This window comes from Sylvia atricapilla, chromosome 26 (genome assembly GCF_009819655.1).
Source record: "Sylvia atricapilla isolate bSylAtr1 chromosome 26, bSylAtr1.pri, whole genome shotgun sequence".
In the NCBI taxonomy this organism is placed as follows: domain Eukaryota; kingdom Metazoa; phylum Chordata; class Aves; order Passeriformes; family Sylviidae; genus Sylvia; species Sylvia atricapilla.
Genome location: NC_089165.1, coordinates 2798319 through 2816716, shown reverse-complemented (window position 1 = coordinate 2816716; position 18398 = coordinate 2798319). Strand labels below are relative to the sequence as shown.

General features: G+C 47.7%; 1 protein-coding gene across 1 annotated transcript; it reads left to right on the top strand.

Annotated features, from left to right (window-relative positions):
• Positions 1-330: 330 nt before the first annotated feature.
• On the top strand, positions 331-13550 carry NCLN (nicalin). The gene is made up of 16 exons (XM_066336181.1): positions 331-558; positions 3330-3520; positions 3710-3854; positions 4477-4571; positions 4800-4880; positions 5065-5168; positions 5443-5531; positions 5683-5822; positions 6179-6357; positions 6843-6930; positions 7040-7078; positions 7180-7343; positions 8045-8098; positions 8190-8268; positions 9484-9581; positions 10956-13550. Exons 1-15 carry the CDS (start codon positions 378-380, stop codon positions 9541-9543), a joined length of 1689 nt encoding a protein of 562 aa, XP_066192278.1. The 5' UTR covers positions 331-377; the 3' UTR covers positions 9544-9581; positions 10956-13550.
• Positions 13551-18398: the final 4848 nt, after the last annotated feature.

Below are 18398 nucleotides of genomic sequence, written 5' to 3'. Positions count from 1 at the left end.
CCCATCCCATTCATCCCAGCCCAGTCCACAGATTCCGTTCTGTCCCTTCCCAATCTCCCATGCCATGCCACCCCATCCCATCCCACCCCACCCCATCCCATCCCACCCCATCCCATCCCATCCCATCCCATCCCATCCCATCCCATCCCATCCCATCCCATCCCATCCCATCCCATCCCATCCGCTGGGGGGCGCTCGGGAGCTCCAGGCGGCGGGGAGGGCGCCCCCTGCCGGCCCAGGCGGGGCGGTACCGCGGGCTGCCGCGACTACAATTCCCAGCGGCCCCCGCGGCGGCGGGCCAACTACAGCTCCCGGCATGCCTTGCGGGGCGCGCCGTGCGTGCCGAGCAGGCCGCAGTGCGGGCCGGGGCCGCGGCGATGCTGGAGGAGGCGAGCGAGGTGCTGGAGTCGGTGCTCAAGGCCTCGTGCCTCCCGCTCAGCGTCCTGCTCTTCGTGCCCGCCGTGCTCCTGCTCCTGGGGCCGCCGCCCGCCGCCGAGGCGGCGCACGAGTTCACGGTCTACCGCATGCAGCAGTATGAGCTCGGCGGGCAGCCTTATGGTGAGGAACGGCACGGGCCGGTCGGGCTCGGTCCTGCTGCCCCTTCAGGGATGGTGGGGCCGTGGGGAGGGAGCCCCAGCCCCGGAGAGGAGCCCGGGGCAGGCCGTGAGGCGGAGGGCGGCCCAGGGGAGCCGCGGGAGGGCTCGGGGGGCTCTGGGAGGCGGCAGCAGCCGGGCCCGGGGCCAGGCCCAGGCGCAGGGGAGGCCGCCGAAGAGCCCCGTCTGGCAAAGTTTCACTGCCCGGACTCAGCACGGACAGGAGAGGGGCTGGGAGCTCCATGGTGGTGACCTAGAGGTAGCCAAGGACTCCTGTCTGTGGGCTGAGGGCTCTGTGTTTTGAGGGGTCCAGCTGCATCCCTTCTGCGTTCTGGTAGACTCGGTTCTGAGCTCAGTTTTGTCCTTTTGCCTTTGACTCATTTATTGACAGATTAATTCCTCATTGCTCTTCATCCTCTTCATCCTCAGCTCTGTGTGTTGCTCCAGTGGCTCCATTTCAGAGCTCGTCCTTCTCCCGTGTTACAGCTGACCTTTACTTGCTCTGTTCTCTTACTTGCAGCCTGCTGATTGTGCAACACCTTTCTCTGGGTCAGAGACACACCCTGTTCTGCGAGTCCTTGAGATGCTGCAACCCTCTGCCTCCTCCCCCCTGTGCCCACAAACCCAGAATCAAGGGTTGTTTCTGGGTCTTCTGTAGAGATTTTATTCCAGGCCAGGGCATGTTCTCTGTCAGTGAGTGACTCTTCCTGTTAACAATGAACAGCCTCACTTTTAATTTCTGCTGTCCATGAAACATCTCTCATTCTTTCAGATCTTAATAAGTTCAAATATATAAGCTATGGAATGCAGTTGTGCCTGTGTACTCCTTAAACACTTCATGCTTCTGGTGGCTTCTAAATAAATGAAATTATCTCTGGGTTCTTCCATCACAGTTTCTCAGAATGTGTGCACGTCTGGAGGCCTCCCTTGCTGGCAGCCTCAGTAGCTCCAAGGCAGGCCCTTGCATGGGGGTAGGACTCTCTTTTCTCAGGTGCTGGGAGCTGGTTTTTGCCAGGCTTAGCAGAGGCAGCAGGAATGTGATTCAGCTGGCTTTGAGTTTGCTTGCCTCCCCTCTACCCGAGTGCTCATAATTTTGTGACCTCTTGAAAAGCCAGCTGTCATTGTTTTAAGATGCTTCCAATTAAATTTTTATGCTGTTTCTTTTCCTGCAGCCTTTTAGCTCGGTGAGCTGTGTGTTTCCTTTGTTCCTTCCTGCTCCCTTTCTGTTCCTGTTCCTTGTGTGTTCTGAGATGTCCTTCAGGATAAAAGCTGTATTTCAGAGCAGTCTGGGCTGGAAGGGACCCACAAGAATCACCAAGTCCAACTCTCAAAGGGAATGATGCATAGAAGGATCAAATCCATAACCTTTGTGTTATTAGCACCATACTCTGACCAACTGAGCTGATTTATTGTTCCAGATTCTTATATTCTTTTCCAAGAATACCCAATACAGGTTGCTGCTCAGCCTCTTCTTGAAGAGGGGAGAGTTTTTTGTCAGCATCACTCATAGAGCAATTTAAGAACAAGCCTGGACTTCCTCTAATACTGACAGACTGAGAATTCTTTGGTTTGTAAATGAATGATTATTAGCAGAAAATCATCTTGTCAGAAAAATACTGTTGTGTCTGCTCTGCTTTGATGTCAGAGAGAGCAGAACTTTGGGTGCACACCTTGCAGTGTTTACATATCATTCCTTTGGAAATGGTGGAGGGATTGTCCTCATTTTGAATTGTTTTTCTCTGGTTACAGTGGAGAGTGCTGTTAATTTTTGTTGGTTTAGTGTCAGAGGTGTGTGGGGGGAATTCACATTTTCCTGGACTCTGTTTCTGGGTGTGTGCCCCTCACTGATACTGTGCAGGGACAATGTAGATTTCTCTTGGTTTTAGGTGTTTCTGTGACCTTTGACAAGACCAAACTAATGTTAGGGTTAAGCTAAGCCAGGTTTAAATGTAGTTCTTAGCAATGCTCCTGTTCGACAGAGGCTGGAGCAACTTGTCTGTCACTGTGTGGGGACCCAGAAGGATGAGATCTCCAGTGGAGGTGCCAGAGTTACAGGAGAAGAAATTGAACTATAAATTTTAAGGTGGATTTGACCCTCTCCATTTGCACAAGATGTCCTTTTGACCCTCCCTTGGGGAATGCTTCTGGCGAGCCTGCAGTGCTCCAGGGGGATTGCGTTTCCATGTGGGGGATTTGATCTGCTGGCACTGAGAGCAGGAGAGAGCGAGCCTTCAGGAGCAGCCTGCTCCTCTGTGACTCTGCCTGCCACAGAGCCTTCCTTGGGGCTGAGTGAGAGCAGCCCTTGGGGTGACAGGGGGCAGTCGGGTGTCCTCTCCTCAGGTGGTTCTGCACAGCTTCCATCCACAGCTTGATCCTACAGCTGTGTCCAGATCCTACCTCATCCTACAGGGAGAGGCTCTGGAGAGGCCAGGCTGTGTCCAGGTGTGTTGCTGACTGCAGGTATTAGGTGTGAGCAGACAGGTAGCCTGTGTGTGGTGTTGAGGGGGAAGACTGGAAGGTGAGGCTGCGTGGTGTGGAACACGGGTCTGGCAGGATGTGGCTGCACAGGAAAACCTCTGCTCCTTTTCTGGAAGAGGCAAACTCACCTTTCTGCAGCTTCTGCCCGCTCTGCAGCCCATCAGGCTGCCCCCAGGACCTCCCAGAGCAGGGGGCAGGCTGGAGCAGAGGGGACGGGGTGCAGTGCCTCAGGAGGCCTCTCTCTTTCCCCGCTGGCAGGCACCAGGAGCGCGGTGCTGAACACGGAGGCGCGCACCGTGGAAGCGGACGTGCTGAGCCGCCGCTGCGTCATGATGCGCCTGGTGGACTTCTCCTACGAGCAGTACCAGAAGGCTCTGCGCCAGTCAGCCGGGGCTGTGGTCATCATCCTGCCACGATCCATCTCCTCTGTGCCCCAGGATGTCGTGCGGGTAAACAGAAAAGTTTTCCTTCTCTTCCCATAAGAAGTGTTGCTGCAGGGCTGGAAGCTTCTGTTGTAACGCACAACAAATCGTATTCTAATTTTAAAGCTTCTCCCTCTCTGCTTCGGTTGTTAATTTTTTTCTTGACACCTCTCGCGTTTCGCAGATGCTAAGTTTGTGTCTCGCTTAAATCCTCAGCAATTCATGGAGATAGAGCCAGAAATGCTTGCTATGGAAACCATTGTGCCAGTCTACTTCGCAGTGGAAGATGAGGAGCTGCTGTCTATCTATGAACAAACACGGGCTGCTTCTGCATCACAGGGTTCTGCCTCGGCTGCAGAAGGTGAGTTCTAACAAGGAGAAAAAAGTTTTGAGGAAGACAGGCCTGTTCCCACCTCTGGGAGGAGTCTACTGTGTGATCTGCACCATGAACCAGCGTTCTGTCGCCTTTGTGTTTATTCTTTGTCAAAGTGTTTAGAGATTCAGTGGAAGAAAAGCCCGGTATAAGACAGCATTACTTGACTATATTTGGACATACTGTTGCAGAAAGTTCTCAGCTTCACACTGTTGTAAGGTAGAAATCAAAACTAGGTTAAAAGCAGCATTGAAAATGTTAAAGTGACGATGGTGTGTTGGTAGAAGCTGAAGGTTTTTGTCTGACTACAAGTCAATTTGATGCTTCCATGTAAATAATATGACTGTCTTATTAACCTGTTGCTTATGCCTAATTTTAATTATAAAATTAGTGAGAAGAAGTTTTTGACCAGCCCAAAATACTCGGATTTTAGGACAGAATGAAAAAGCACAGTCACCAAGATTCCTTGTAATTGCATAAACACCAGTGAAAAGTGAGAGGGCTTAAATGGTTTAAAGCTGGTCTCTCCAAAGCTCAGTTATCAGAAGAAAGGAAGGGAAGAAACTTCCCCAGATGTACATTGTGGGGTTTTTTGGTGTTTTTGTTCCAGTTCTGCTGCACACAGCAACTGCCAATGGCTTCCAGATGGTGACCAGCGGGGCTCAAAGCAAAGCTATCAATGACTGGCTCATCCCCAGTGTGGAGGTGAGTTGTGTATGGATTCAAACTGGCAGAATTGATGAGGTGACTTCTTTTATTGGGACTTTATCAGACATTTGGTCTGACAGGGCAAGTCAGGGGAGTCTCAGCCAGGTATCTGAAGTCCTCACAGCTGAGGCTGTGGCAGACTCAGCAGGAATGTAGAAGTCAGGCTGTCCTTGTACAGGCACATTGGAGGTGATGGGGAGTGACACTGCTCTCTTTCCTCTGCAGGGAAGGCTGACAGGGCTGGGTGGAGAAGACCTGCCCACTGTTGTGATAGTTGCCCACTATGATTCCTTTGGAGTGGCTCCAGTGAGTATTCTTTCTTCCTGCAGCTCTCTGTTCTTGACCTTTTTCTCTCTACCCATGTGTCTTGGCCTTAGGGCTGTGGGGCAGTTACAAGTGGAGCACAGTGCTGTGCTGTCTTGCAGCTGTTTTGGTACCTGAGAGTCAGTGTAGGTTTGTCACCTTATGTCTGTCCCACCTCCTCCTGCAGTGGCTGTCCCACGGGGCTGACTCCAATGGCAGTGGAATCTCAGTGCTGCTGGAACTGGCCAGGCTGTTCTCTCGCCTCTACACCTACAGGAGGACCCATGCTGGGTAAGGAACTGCTCTCTTTGGGGTTAAATGTGTGTACCTGACAAATGGAGGGGATGCTGTGGGAAGCAGATTCCATCCTCAAGCACTGGGAGCTGCCCACTTTTCATCTGTCCTGCCATTACCTGAGTATGTGGCATGTGGGAAGTGTTTGGTAATGCAGTTTGCCTTGGATGTCAGCTGCAGGTGGTTGTGATTTCACCACACCTCCAAGGCTGAGTGCAGGAATTCTTGGAGTGCAGCATGCTAACCCTTTTCTGGCTTCTTTGATGGGCAGGTATAACTTGCTGTTCTTTGCATCTGGAGGTGGCAAGTTTAATTATCAAGGAACTAAGCGATGGCTGGAGGACAATTTGGACCACACTGGTGAGTAAGGGGCTGGTTGTGTTAGTTAGATGTCTATAATTAATTGTCAGCTCTCCTGTGAGAATCTCCTTGTGTGAGCCTTGCTTTTTTTGGGGGGATGGAAATCCCAGCACAAGACATAGCAATAAAGGTGTGGATTTTTCTGTTCCAGATTCCAGCCTGCTGCAGGACAATGTAGCATTTGTTCTCTGCCTTGACACTCTGGGCAGAGGCAATAGCCTTCATCTTCATGTCTCAAAGCCTCCCAAGGAGGGCACCTTGCAGCATGCATTTCTGAGAGAACTGGAGATGGTAAGGAAAACCATTTCAGGTTCATGGGAACTTGGGAATTGCTATCCAGCTCTCCATGAGAGGAAGGAAGATGTGAAGAAAGAGTGTGCTATTGAGATAATTCATGTATTGTTCAGGGTCACTTGATATGAAGTGCAGACAAATCCTCATTCTACAGTCTCAAGTGAAGCAGACTAGATCTGCAAATGCTACCCTGTACAGACATTAAAACAGCTCTTTTTGACCTGAAAATCCAACTTGAATAGTGTCAAAACTTATGTTGTGGAATACATGGAAGCGGGTGTGGGCAGACAGGGCAGTGCAGGGTGGCACTCTGCAGTGGACAGCACCCCTGAATGGCTTGTCCTTGTCCTCAGGTTGTTGCCAGCCAGTTCCCAGAGGTGAAGTTTTCCATGGTGCACAAGAAGATCAACCTGGCTGAGGACATGCTGGCGTGGGAGCACGAGCGGTTCGCCATCCGGCGCCTGCCGGCCTTCACCATCTCCCACCTGGAGAGCCACCGGGACAGCCTCCGCAACAGCATCATGGACAGGAGGTGTGGGAGCCCTAAAACCCCCTCAGGGAAACCTGCAGGCTTTGCCCTGGGAAGATTTGCCGTAGAGTTCCCTGCCTAGGCTGAAAGAGAATACTTCCTTCATGGTGCCTTGCAGCAGTACCGCCAGTCTACCCTGGATTGCATTCCCTGTTGGTCACTTAACCCTGCCCTCCCCAGCTGTTCATCCCTCCGACCCCTCTGTAGGTTGCCTTGTCCTTTGTACTGCCCCTGTCCCCTCAGATCATTGGCTACTGAGCTCTTCCTTAACCCCTCAGTGAGGTACCCTGGGGAAGGAAGGCTGGGCTTTAAATCCAGCCCAAAAACCCAAACGGGCCTCAGGACTGCTCGTGTTGTTCTGATGGTCAAGGCACAGGTGACAAATATTGGGCTCTGCATTCAGGCTCATGCCTGATGCAGGGGGAAAGGGTTGTTTCTAGAGGGAGCTGATGCCATTGGCAAGTCCATAATCCCCTCTTTTGCTTTAGGGCACGAATAGACACTAAAGCACTGATCAGGAATACTCAGATCATTGCTGAGGCTTTGACAAGGGTCATCTACAATCTAACAGAAAAGGTAAGAGGTGCCCACCATGCAGTGCTGGCCAGACTTGTCCTGCCCAGCCAAGCTCAACAATAACCTGGGTTGTTTGTTTTGGTTTTTGGTTTTTTATTTTCCCTTGCAGGGAGCACCTGCAGATATGCAGATCTTCACAGATCAGATGGTAAGAGCAGTGTATCATTTTTGTGACCTATGGAAGCTAGAGTCTGGGAGAGGGCTCTGGTGTGTGATTGACTCCCTTTCTCTGGTGGTATTTTTCTGCAGCAAATCCAGCAGGAGCAACTGGAGTCAGTGATGGACTGGCTGAGCAGTCAGCCCAGGGCTGCCCAGCTGATTGATAAAGACAGCACCTTCCTCAACACCTTAGAATATTACATGGGACGCTACCTGAAGGATGTCAAGCAGCATCATGTGAAGGCAGACAAACGGTAAGAACCAGCCAGGACATGCAAACTGGCTTCCCCCTGGACAGAATTTTGTCTCTGAGCTGCAGCTTTCCTGGTTTCTTGACATGCAGCTTTGCTCTTTTCTGCTCTCCTGTCAGCTTTGGTTCATGCTTGGTGTTCTCTCAGAGAAATCTGCTCATGATTCCTCACAGCACAGGAACAAGGCCCAGCAGCTCCCTCTATCTGAAAAGCCTGTTTTAAACTGTTTTGATCCCACTGTTTCCACTCTGAGAGCAGGAGAAGACTAAATTTTGGTTAATTACAAAAAGGCAGCTTCCATCCTGTTCAACCTGCTTGGGCTGAAGCTGTTTTAGTGAACAGAGGGAGGAATCTTTCATGTTTATCCTCTCTGGAGGCAGCTGAACAATAGCATGAGTTCTGAATTGTCCTTAGGCTTCTGATTGTAGGAAAATGTTGCTGGCATAGTTGAAAGGGCGGAACACTCCTTATTAAAAGAGGTGCCAAAGCCAGATTTATACAGACTGCTCTCAAAGTTAGCAAGGGCACAAGGGACTCCACAGGAAAACAAAGTCCTGTCGGCTAAAATCAGCTCAAAACCAGTGTGGGAGCTGGTCATGCTCACCTGTCTCTGGTTGGGTGAACTCCTTGGGAACAGCTCTGGGCTTTCCTCACTGCAGGCTCAAGAAGTGCAGTAGAATCTGAAAAATTTCTCCTTTGCACAGGGACCCTGAGTTTGTTTTCTATGACCAGCTGAAGCAGGTGATGAATGCATACAGGTATGGAATTCCCCTGGGCATTCTGGGCTGTTGTCTCACCCCCTGGCAGGAGCTGCTGTAGCAATTTCATGTGCACTTTTCCTTATTGCAGGGTCAAGCCAGCAATCTTTGACCTGCTCCTGGCTGTCTGTATTGCAGCCTACCTTGGCGTTGCCTATGTTGCAGTGCAGGTAAGAGACACAGGTGTATTTTTTTCCTTATAAAACAAGTTAGATACAGGAATTTACACAGTGCCAGCACTAAAGCTGGAACAGTAATGCCACTTGGCTGTGCTGAAGGCAATCTCTTGCCATTCTAGTGCAAACCTGTTTTTTAGACCTGTTTCTTGTAATCAAGGACATGCATAACTCACTCACTAACCTATTTTGCCTACAAATTGAAACTTTACCACACATTTTAGTTACCTTGGTAATTTAAAGGTTTGTAGCTCGTACTATTGTGAAATATATGAATTGGGATGCAGCTTAGAAATGCATCTTCGGAGTTTTGCTTTCTTTTTTCAATGAAGCCATAAATACATTCTGTGTCCATACCTCTGGAAATGTGATATTCCATGCCTTGGCCAGCCAAATTAAATGTAATGTTTTTGTGTCAGTGTTAACCAAGACAGTGTGAGCAAGGCTTTGTTCCTGCCTGGATTCATGAAAGACATGAATGAAAGGGAGGCTTTTTAGGTCTCTCTCAATTTTGATCACTTTGTGTTATTGGTGTCTATTATTCATTTAGGGAAACCACAAGCATTTAAAAAGTCAGTGTAAGAATATAAACAAGAGGAAAAACATGCTTTGATTTCTATTAGCAATCTTCATTACTTCTGTTACTTGAATTTGAAATTATTTGAAGCCTGGATCTTGTTACATCTGTCAAATACCAAATCAAAATACAATCAACCCCAGCAAAATCAAGAGAGGAATTAAGTGAATTTCTAAGTCACTGGGGAAATGGTGAAAGAGAACATCCAGTTAAAGAATTGTGAATTGCTGGGAATCTCTGTGTTTGCCTGGTTTATTTTTACCTTCCTGAAACTGCTAGCAGCAGTGTTTCTATAGAGACCAGGAACCTGCATCCTGGTCTGAAATCTGAAGCTTTCTCCTTGCCTTCAGAAGGAACATAATTACATAAAAAAAAAAAATTTAAAAATCTTTAACACATTTTCACAATGATGTGATACAGACCTGCACAAACACTTCTGTAAGCCATCATTTTCTGTATAACTTGGCTTCCTTGTCACAATTCCTCCTCATCCATCAAGTCCCACTCCATCTTCAGGACGAGTGGTTGATGCAAGGCACTGCATTTGCACACTGGTATTGTTTTAAGCCTTCTGCTGAGCTTTCTGTGTGTTCAGAACTGTCACGGTTACTTCTTTTCTCTTCTGTTTCCAGCACTTTGGTCTCCTTTACAAGATGATACAGAGATTATCCGTTAAAACCAAGCAGCAGTGAAGCTCCAAGTCCCCCCACCCAGCAGCACTGAGCCATCGGTGAGCCCATTGGGAACCTTCTGCCTTCCACTGAACCCTGCTGTTCCTCTTCCTTTGTCTCCTCTTTGCTACTGTTATAGAGGGGAGGAAAGCATAAAGAAAATGAAATTTTAACTCTTGTGCACCTTTGAAGTGCTTTTCTTCACCTTTTTCCCCTGACTTGCACCATGTCTGGTTTTCCTTTGCATTTTGGTGAGGGAGAGGCTGAGAGATTTCAGCAGTTCCTGCAGTCTGGTTCTGAGCAGCTTCTCTGAGTGTAACACAATTCCAGCACCTTCATGGACAGTCACACAGCCAGCCTGGAAACTGAAACTACAGCCTCATGTGGTATCTCTGCCCAGCAAACAAGGACTTGGCACAGTTGTTTAAAAGAAAAAACAAAAAGTGCACATGCAGAATTATAGAGAATGCAATGAGCATGTTTCCTGATGGCACCTCTTCCTTGAGTTCACTGCTGGCTTTAGGGAGTTGTGCTGAGCAAGCAGTGTCTGCAACAAGCACCTTCCTGCATTTTGTTCAAACTCACCCCCTTTTAGAAGGTGCACTGTGAGTGATCTTGACTGTTCCTACCAGGATGAGGAAAGATTAGGATGAGTTTCTGGCATGAGGGTTCCTGCCAGGCACAGGTTCTCTCCTGTCTCTCTTGGAGGATGCATTTTGCCCTGTACTTGATTTCTCTGGACGTTTTTGGTCCTTGAACAGTTCACAGCTGCCACCACTCTGTGCTAAACTCTTGTTTGATTTTTGAGGGGTGTTCCATAGTCCAGCTGCTGCAGGATCATGTTCTGTGCTGTTCCATGTACTTACACAAGCTGGTTCCATTGATAACAAGAGCAGCTCAGACCTGGAAAATATATTGATACATTGAGATGCTACAAACCCTAGGCTAGTTGTAGTTCTAGAAGATAACCCTGAGCCACTGTCCTGCCATCCAGCAGGTTTTGAGTCCTTTTCTGTAATCTCTTCTGTGTCCATGAGGTCTCTTCATAAGCCATTGTCTCTTCACAGGCCACAGTGACACTTTTTTTTTTTTTTTTTTTTTTAACTTAAGCTACTACTTGTAATTAAAGCAGCATATCTAGCAGAGGTTGAAAAGCTATTTTTGAATTGAGGTGGACCTTTATTTTGTATATGCAAGGAAAATTCCAGCTGTGGATTCTTGTTTGCACACAGCTACTGTGCATGTGCTTGTTAGAAGAGGGGTTGTTGTGGGCAGTGGCTGTCCTTTGGATGGGCACCAAAGCACTGATTTCCATCCTCTTTTGTTTATTTTACTGTAATCTTCTTGGAGTAGTACCCTTACCCCATGATGTGTCCTTTCTGCTACTTTAAATACGTAGCAACTTGTTCTTTAAAGGGTCTTGTCTTTTCCAGGAAAGCCTGCTGGTGTCAGCGGCTCACCATGGTGTCAGCATGGTGCCAAGCACTCCAGAACTCTCAGCCACACAGGGAAACCTGCCTCTTCCTGATCTTTGCAGTGCTCATTTCAAATGTGTCTCTCTGCATGCCCCAAGTGCTCATGGCACTCCTCTGCCAAATGAATTTATAATGACTTCAGAAGTTGCTGGAGTGGCTGGAAGGCAAGCCTTGATTGTTTTCCACTGGTTTTTATGCTCTGCTCATAAAGACTGCATCTGCTGTGCCCTGGGAAGCTGCATGCCATGGGCTGGGTAGGTTTGGAACGTGCATGGTACAGTGGCTCTCTGAAGAACTCTGTAGGCTCTGAATATCTGGGAGTAGTTTGAGTCCTCCAGCTGCAGCATCCATTTCTGGTGTGTTACACTAAAGGAGGTGGTGTTCCCTCCAGTCTAGCAGATTATTTCATCAGTCTTAATGACTAACTCTGCTGCTTTGCTGAGAAAAATAGCAAAATAACATTAGCGATGCTGCTGCAGCTTGAGTTGATGTGTATAAAATTTGCCAGCCATGGACAAGAGTGAACAGAACAGACCTGAAGCTTGTTCCTTGCTGTGGAAACTGTCAGCCTTCAGTCTTCCAGATCAGAAGCTCAAAGTTCAGAGTCAAAAACTTCCACCCAGTCTTTTTGCAGAGGCTGTAGCACAAAGAAAACACTTTAGCTCTGTGTGGTCTCAGCAATGAACTGTTAACACTCCTGATGCAGTGCCAGAAGCCAGTGGAAACAACCTAAAAAAAAAAAGATAAGATTAGTGAGGAGAGTTTATAAACCTGAGGGGCACTTGGGATGGTACATTGCTCTCTCCCACACAAGGTTAGTTTGTCCTGTAATCCTTTTGTGTCTCTCTCTCTCTCTGGCTGCCATAAAAAGTAGTTTTTCCAACAGATAAGAGTTTCTTCTTTTGATCAAAGTGCACGTGCACTGAAACATATATACTCAAATCTGAGATAGCCAAATCTCTGCTTCCTCATAGCTGGAGCAGTGTGCCCATCCTGGGATTGAATTTAAATCCCAACTTCCTCATAGCTGGAGCAGAGTGCCCATCCTGGGATTGAATTTAAATCCCAACTTCCTCATAGCTGGAGCAGAGTGCCGATCTTGGGATTGAACTTAGTTCCCACATTGTTATTTCCTTGGCTAAGTCAACAGAGAAGTTTGCAAAGAGCTGATCTGCACTGCAGCATAAGTGATCAATTCAGTCACCAACACAAAGGCAGAAATCCAACAGGTGTTCTGATAAAATAAAAGTTCTCCACAACATTGCAGAAGAGCTCTGTGTAGCTGATTCTTGTTGCCCTTTTTTTTTTTTACCTATCCTCTTTTTTTGAGGAGTTTGCCTGGCCTGTAGGGAAGAGCAAGGAAAGCATTAGATCCACATACACGAGTGGCTAGCAGTTGATACTCCTAGCCAGAAAACCATTTTCTTTGCTGTTTATCTGACTTCACCTGTTGTCCTGGTGCTGTCAGACTCTGCAGCTCACAAAAAACTGGTTTTCCAGCAGGGTTTAACTGAAGCTGTTAATTCCTTCTGTCCACTTCCACCAGCGTGGGCACTATGGGGAATTGTATGAGAGTAATTTGGATTATTGTAGTTCCTCTCCCAAATTAGAGGGGTTGGTTTATTGTTAGGAGAGAAGTAATGCTGTGCAATATGAACCCTACTCAGTGCAGAGAAAATCCTGAAGCCAGAATGGAATTAGGTCTCCCACTGTCTGTGGCTCTAAGTCACCACAATCTGTTTAGACATTCAAAACCACAGCTATACCCAAAATTGCTGTGGGGCTTGGTTTTGAGGGTGTTTTGTTTGTTTTAAATCTCATGCCCTTATATTGTTCATGGCCCAAGCCCAAATCCCAGGCTGCTCCTGCACCCTGTGTTTAAGCTGGGTTTTACATTTTATTTGGTCTTGATTCACCAATCTGAAATGCTGGGGCTGCTCCTGGATGTCTCCGAAAATTGAGCCTCTGGTACTTGAGTGTGGACTCCTGCTTGCTCACTTTGATCTGTTTAGTTTCCATTTGTAGTTACTGCATAGCAACTTCAAGGTTATAATCTGGAATATCTACAGCTCAGGAAAAAGATTTGATTTATCTAGTAATGTTAACTCAATTATTTATCTCTTGTGTGCCCTGAAGAACAAATGTATATTGAGGTGAATATTTAAAAGCTAATAGAAAATTCAATGCAGTTGATTTACATATTTTAGGACTATAAATGTAATAATATTTAAGTATTTTAACTTTTTTTTAAATTTGTTTGTCCCTTTTTCTCTTGGAAAATAAACCAAGTGAATAGCTTTGATGGATAGATTGGTCAGAGAACTATTTGCTCCAAAAAAATGGAATCTCCTTGCATTATTTGGAGGAATTTCTGCAAAATAGGAGAATCTATGTATTTAAAAGCTTCATCCTGTCTAGTCAAAAGTAAAATAGTATGACAGAAAAACATTTACACACTCCAAGCATGATTCCAGCACCCTGAGGTGAGGAAATTCCTGTTTATTCTAAAGGTTTGTGCTCATGTGAAGCAATTAAAAGTTTCTATGCAAAACACCTTTGGTACTGTGAAAAACTGGTTACCTCAGCAGCCAGCACTGTGTGCTCGTGGAGATTGTTGTGCCTCTGTCCTTACCCAATGCCTATTTGAACACTAAACTATTTATTCGAATTATAACCATTGCAAGAGATCTGTTCCCTGAGCATGAGTTTGTCCAAGTCGTGGTGTGGAGCGACCTGAACGCGGCAGAAGGGGAGAGCTGGACGTGCACTCATCCTGCTGCTGACGGGCCGGGGGCTTCTCCTTCTTGAGACCCTTCCAGAACGAGCAGCGTGGGGCTGTGCATGACACGGGGCGGTCACACGGAGTGGTGACACGGGGCAGTGGCATGGGCGGTGACACAGGTGGTGACACGGGGCAGTCCTCCCCGCACACCCCGCGGGGCCGGGAGCATCTCCCGCTGCCAGCCCCGGCCCGGTGCGGGCGGGGCATGGCCAGAACGGCGGCCCCGGGGTGTGGAGCGGGGCTCGGCCCTCGCACAGGTACAGGCGGGGCAGCTGTGGCCTCGGCATCCGCTTCCATCCCTTCCAGGGCTCCGCTGCCTTCTCTGCTTCCCTGCCGGCAGTGGGGACACGTGGCCGCCTGTCCATGGGTCCCTGAGGCTGGTGCTGGGGGTGCCGAGGTACCCAGGAGGGTGCCGAGGTGCCTGGAGGATGCTGAGGTACCCTGGTAGATGTCAAGGTACCCACGAGGATGTTGAGGTACCCCAGTAGATGTCAAGGTACCCAGGAGGATGCCGAGGTACCCAGGTAGATGTCAAGGTACCCAGGAGGATGCTGAGGTAGCCAGGTAGATGTCAAGGTACCCAGGAGGATGCCGAGGTACCCAGGTAGATGTCAAGGTACCCAGGAGGATGCTGAGGTAGCCAGGTAGATGTCAAGGTACCCAGGAGGATGCTGAGGTACCCCAGTAGATGTCAAGGTACCCAGGAGGATGCTGAGGTACCCAGGTAGATGTCGAGGTACCCAGGAGGATGCTGAGGTACCCAGGTAGATGTCAAGGTACCCAGGAGGATGCCGAGGTCCTGGCTCCTCAGACCAGGCTGTTCAAAGTGGTGACGTGTCTTTCCAGAAAAGAAAGAAATGTCTTCTAAGTCGGAGAAAAGGTTGAAAACAAAGGCCAACCCTTGGAAGGTGACAGAAGAACTGCTGGGACAAGGCAGTGAAGAGGAGGGTGTATTCCAGTGATGGAGAGCAAAAAGCTGCTCTAGAAATGTATCATCATTGTCTCTCTACACAGCTCTCCCCTCTACCTCCTCTGCTTGTAACGGAGCATTTTTGGAGTTGGGATGCCCACTGTCTCATCACAGCCCTCTGGCACATGGAGCAAAACCCTCTAGGCTGAAGGGCAGCTTGTTGCAGGGCTGGGTTTAACACAGGCCCTGTCGTGTTATTATCACAGAATCACAGAATTAACTAGGCTGGAAAAGACCTTTGAGATCACCGAGTCAAACCTCTAATTATGTCAGTGCCCTGCTTTTAAGGGAAGGTCCTCATGGACATCAGGGAGCTCTCTGCTGACAGGGAGGATGGTGTGAAAACACAGAGGAAGGTCCAGCTGCCTTCCCTGGATGGAGACTGGGCTGTGGCAGCCACCCCACTCCAGCTTAGCCTGCCTCTCAGTGTAGGGAGACGTCTGTATGCCATGCTGAGGGATTGGAGCTGAGCAAACCTCACTGCAGAGCTCAGGGTTTTCTCAGCCTGGGTGGCAGCAGCTGAAGAAAAGCACAAAAGGTGAGTAAAAACCTCCAGTGAGACCTGGGGCTTGGCAGGACAGCTCAGAGCAGGGCAGGAAGCTGCTGTGCAGGACTGTTGGATCACCAGTCCTTTCTCTGGCTCTTGGCAGGGGCAGAACTGAATGCTGGAGGAGGGGAGGCTGAAAACACCCACCCTGATGTTTCCTCGTGTCCCCCTGCTAGCTGACAAACTTGTGGTTTTGTACTGGTCACACCTCTGTCAAAAAGGTGACATTTTGTGTGTTTGTCTCTAATCTGTAATGGAGCTGTGCTTGGCAGGGAGAACATCCCAGAAGTAAATCCATCTCTCCTTCTCTGCAGCTGGGAACAGAAAGGTTAAGAACCTTCTGAATCCTGATCAAGATGCTCCAATGCTGCTGTTAGGTGTTCCCTTATTCTCTTGGCAAGTGTCTGCTGATGTGATATCCTGGCACTTTATGATTTGTGTGTCCCATCAGCAGCACTACCTGAGCATGTGGTGTAGGCAAAGGCAGATGGAGAAGGACAGACACATCTTTCTCTAGAGCTTTTCAGCTGATGAGCTGCACTTAGGCCTTTTGCTTTGGGATTTTCACAGTGACTTGCCAACCTTCCTGGAATTCCACAGGCCCTGGATTTTTTTCACCTGTCCCGTGGGTTGTGCCTAGCACAAAGTTTTGAGTCAATGTGGGGTTTCTTGAGGACCCCTTTGGTCCTTGCTACAGATTTTTGTGTGAGGGCAGATGAATTTTTTCAGCTTCACAGAATCAATTAGGTTGGAAAAGACCTCTGAGATCATCAAGTCCAAACTATTGCATGACTAAGCACGGTTTTCATTCCAGAAATTCTTTTCTTTCTGAGAATTTACAAGTATAAATTACTGTCTTACAGGGAACTGTGTATTGTGTAATGGAAATGGGAAGCAAAGCCCTCAAGCTTTTCTGTGCCACTGGGAGGAGAGAGGGAAAGGAGCATTGTGGACTCCTTCCAGGTGGGAAAAAGCACACCCACAATGCAAGACAGATCTGTCAGTCAAAATAGAGATAATGAAGAAATGCTTTTTTAATTTAAATGCTGTCTCTGGTGTTTTTCTAGAGAGTTCTTGACCCTTGATAAAGCTGGGACTCCAATTCTTTCATGTGATTTTTAACAAACCCAAAAGGAACAAGCTGACAATACCTGACTGGGAACCCATGCAGCAATTTTGCTACAGTGTCTGTTTTGTAAGGGAGAGGGACAGAACATGAGGACCTTATCTCTGCTGAATCTAAAAAGAAACCAATTTTCTTTATTGTTTAGGCCCCACTAGTGCTTTCTTGTTAGCAACAGTTTGTTGGGTTTGGTTGTTGGTTTTTTTTTTTTTTAACAGAGCAAGAGCTGGCATTATTTCCTTTGGGCAGTTCAAAGGATGCTGCCATAACTGCTGTGAGGAGTAAACTTCTCCAGGAATTTCTTCCCAGCTCATGTGAGTGGGAATTTGTACTAGAGCATTGCCCATAAGGGACTGTGGGACTCATGAAAGGCAATTTGAGTTTTTATTCTCAGATGGTGTTTCTGTGGTAGTTCTGAGTAGTTCTTGATAGGGATGCTTTTGGTTGACCATCTTGGAGTCAGATGGTTTGTACTCCTCATGCTGGCATCCTCTGTGTTTCCTCCACGTGCCATTCTAGGTTTTTTAAGTGAAGGTATTATTCTGCTTTAGCAACTGGTTTGTCTGTAGAGGCTGAATAGGCACAACACAGGTGTTAAAAGGATTATTAAAAGGAGAGGCAGACAAACAACTCTTAGTTCCAGGCACCCTTCTCTGTAGGTTGCTGTTGGATTTCCCTTTTAGGAGAGTGCTCTGTGCTGGTTTTTTTTTTTCTCATGGTGTGTTCCCAAATACTCCTGCTCTACAGAAGCACTCAGGCAGCAGTCTACTCCGGGTCATGGGAAGGGCACACTAGAATATGAATCATTCAAAGGAACTGGTAATTAGGAGGCCTGTTAAATAGAGGGGAAGTTAAAGAATATCCCTTTCCCTGTGGCAGAGAAAAATGACAAACTATGGAAAGATTGGAGAGAGGATATTTTATGCTCGAGCTCTAAATGGATCCCACTCTGCAATCAGCTGCAGCAAGCACAGCCTTCCTCAGCAAGGCTTTTCCAGACCTTAAAACAGCTTGCGTCTTCCATCTATTTTTGGTTTTTCTCTTGCCCTGGTTTCCATAGTATCTGAATGCTTCATTCTCTTAAATATATCTGACACTTACAGCACCTTGGTGAAGTAGGAGGTACAAAGGGCCTTGCTCTTTGGAGCTGCTGGAGCTGGAACAGCCCGGGGATGTGTGGAAGATGTGGGGTGGAGTCCTGAGTGCAAAATGTGCTTTTCTAGAGGCTGAATTTGTCACTGCTGGGTTAGCCTTTCACTAGGGACAGCAGGAGAAAAGAAATCCTCATAAAACTTCTGAAAAAAATATTTGAAGGGCTCAGTGTTGTAGCTGCTGGGAGCAGGGGTGGTGATGAGTAGATCTGGTGATTGCCACGTTCTCCTCTAATCCTCTCTGCTTTAATCAGGTGCCACATTTCTTTCTCTCAAGTGAGAACATGAGGACAACTACGTTGTGTCCTGAAGCCAGGTTGCTGATGTTGTGGGCTTATTCCTGTGGAAAATTTTTAATGTAATATCTTAATACAGTGTAATGGGGAGTAAAGGGAACATAGAGAATTTACCAAAAAGAAAGAGATGAGTGAGAAGCAGATTCTGTAGGGATGACCCCAAGATGCTAGGAACGCTCAGTCCTTTTATTTTTAAGGGGTACCAAGACGAGAGCATGTGACAGAAACAACAATCTCTGTGCTCCAGGAGTGTTTGGGGAGCAGAAAGAGAAGCCAGATCAAATCAGCAGAGCTTAATATCTTTGCTGATTAAAACCAGGTCCAAACTGAACTCAATCAGCTCAATTGAATATTGCACAATTATAGAGCTGAGGAGTTGCCTCTCATTATTTGGGAAAGGATGGCCGTGTGCCATTGTTTCCTGACCAGCTTGCTTTCAACAGTGGAAGAGGCAGTTTGCACACAAACTTCTTCCACAAGGTGGTGTGGTTTTGTTTGCTTATTTGGGCTTTGTTTTGTTTTTGAAATCAAT

Coding starts and splice junctions, on each gene's coding strand:
- NCLN (XM_066336181.1), top strand. CDS start 378: ATGCTGGAGGAGGCGAGCGAGGTGCTGGAGTCGGTGCTCAAGGCCTCG. Junction 559..3,329: donor GCTCGGCGGGCAGCCTTATG/GTGAGGAACGGC, acceptor CCCCGCTGGCAG/GCACCAGGAGCGCGGTGCTG. Junction 3,521..3,709: donor TGCCCCAGGATGTCGTGCGG/GTAAACAGAAAA, acceptor TTAAATCCTCAG/CAATTCATGGAGATAGAGCC.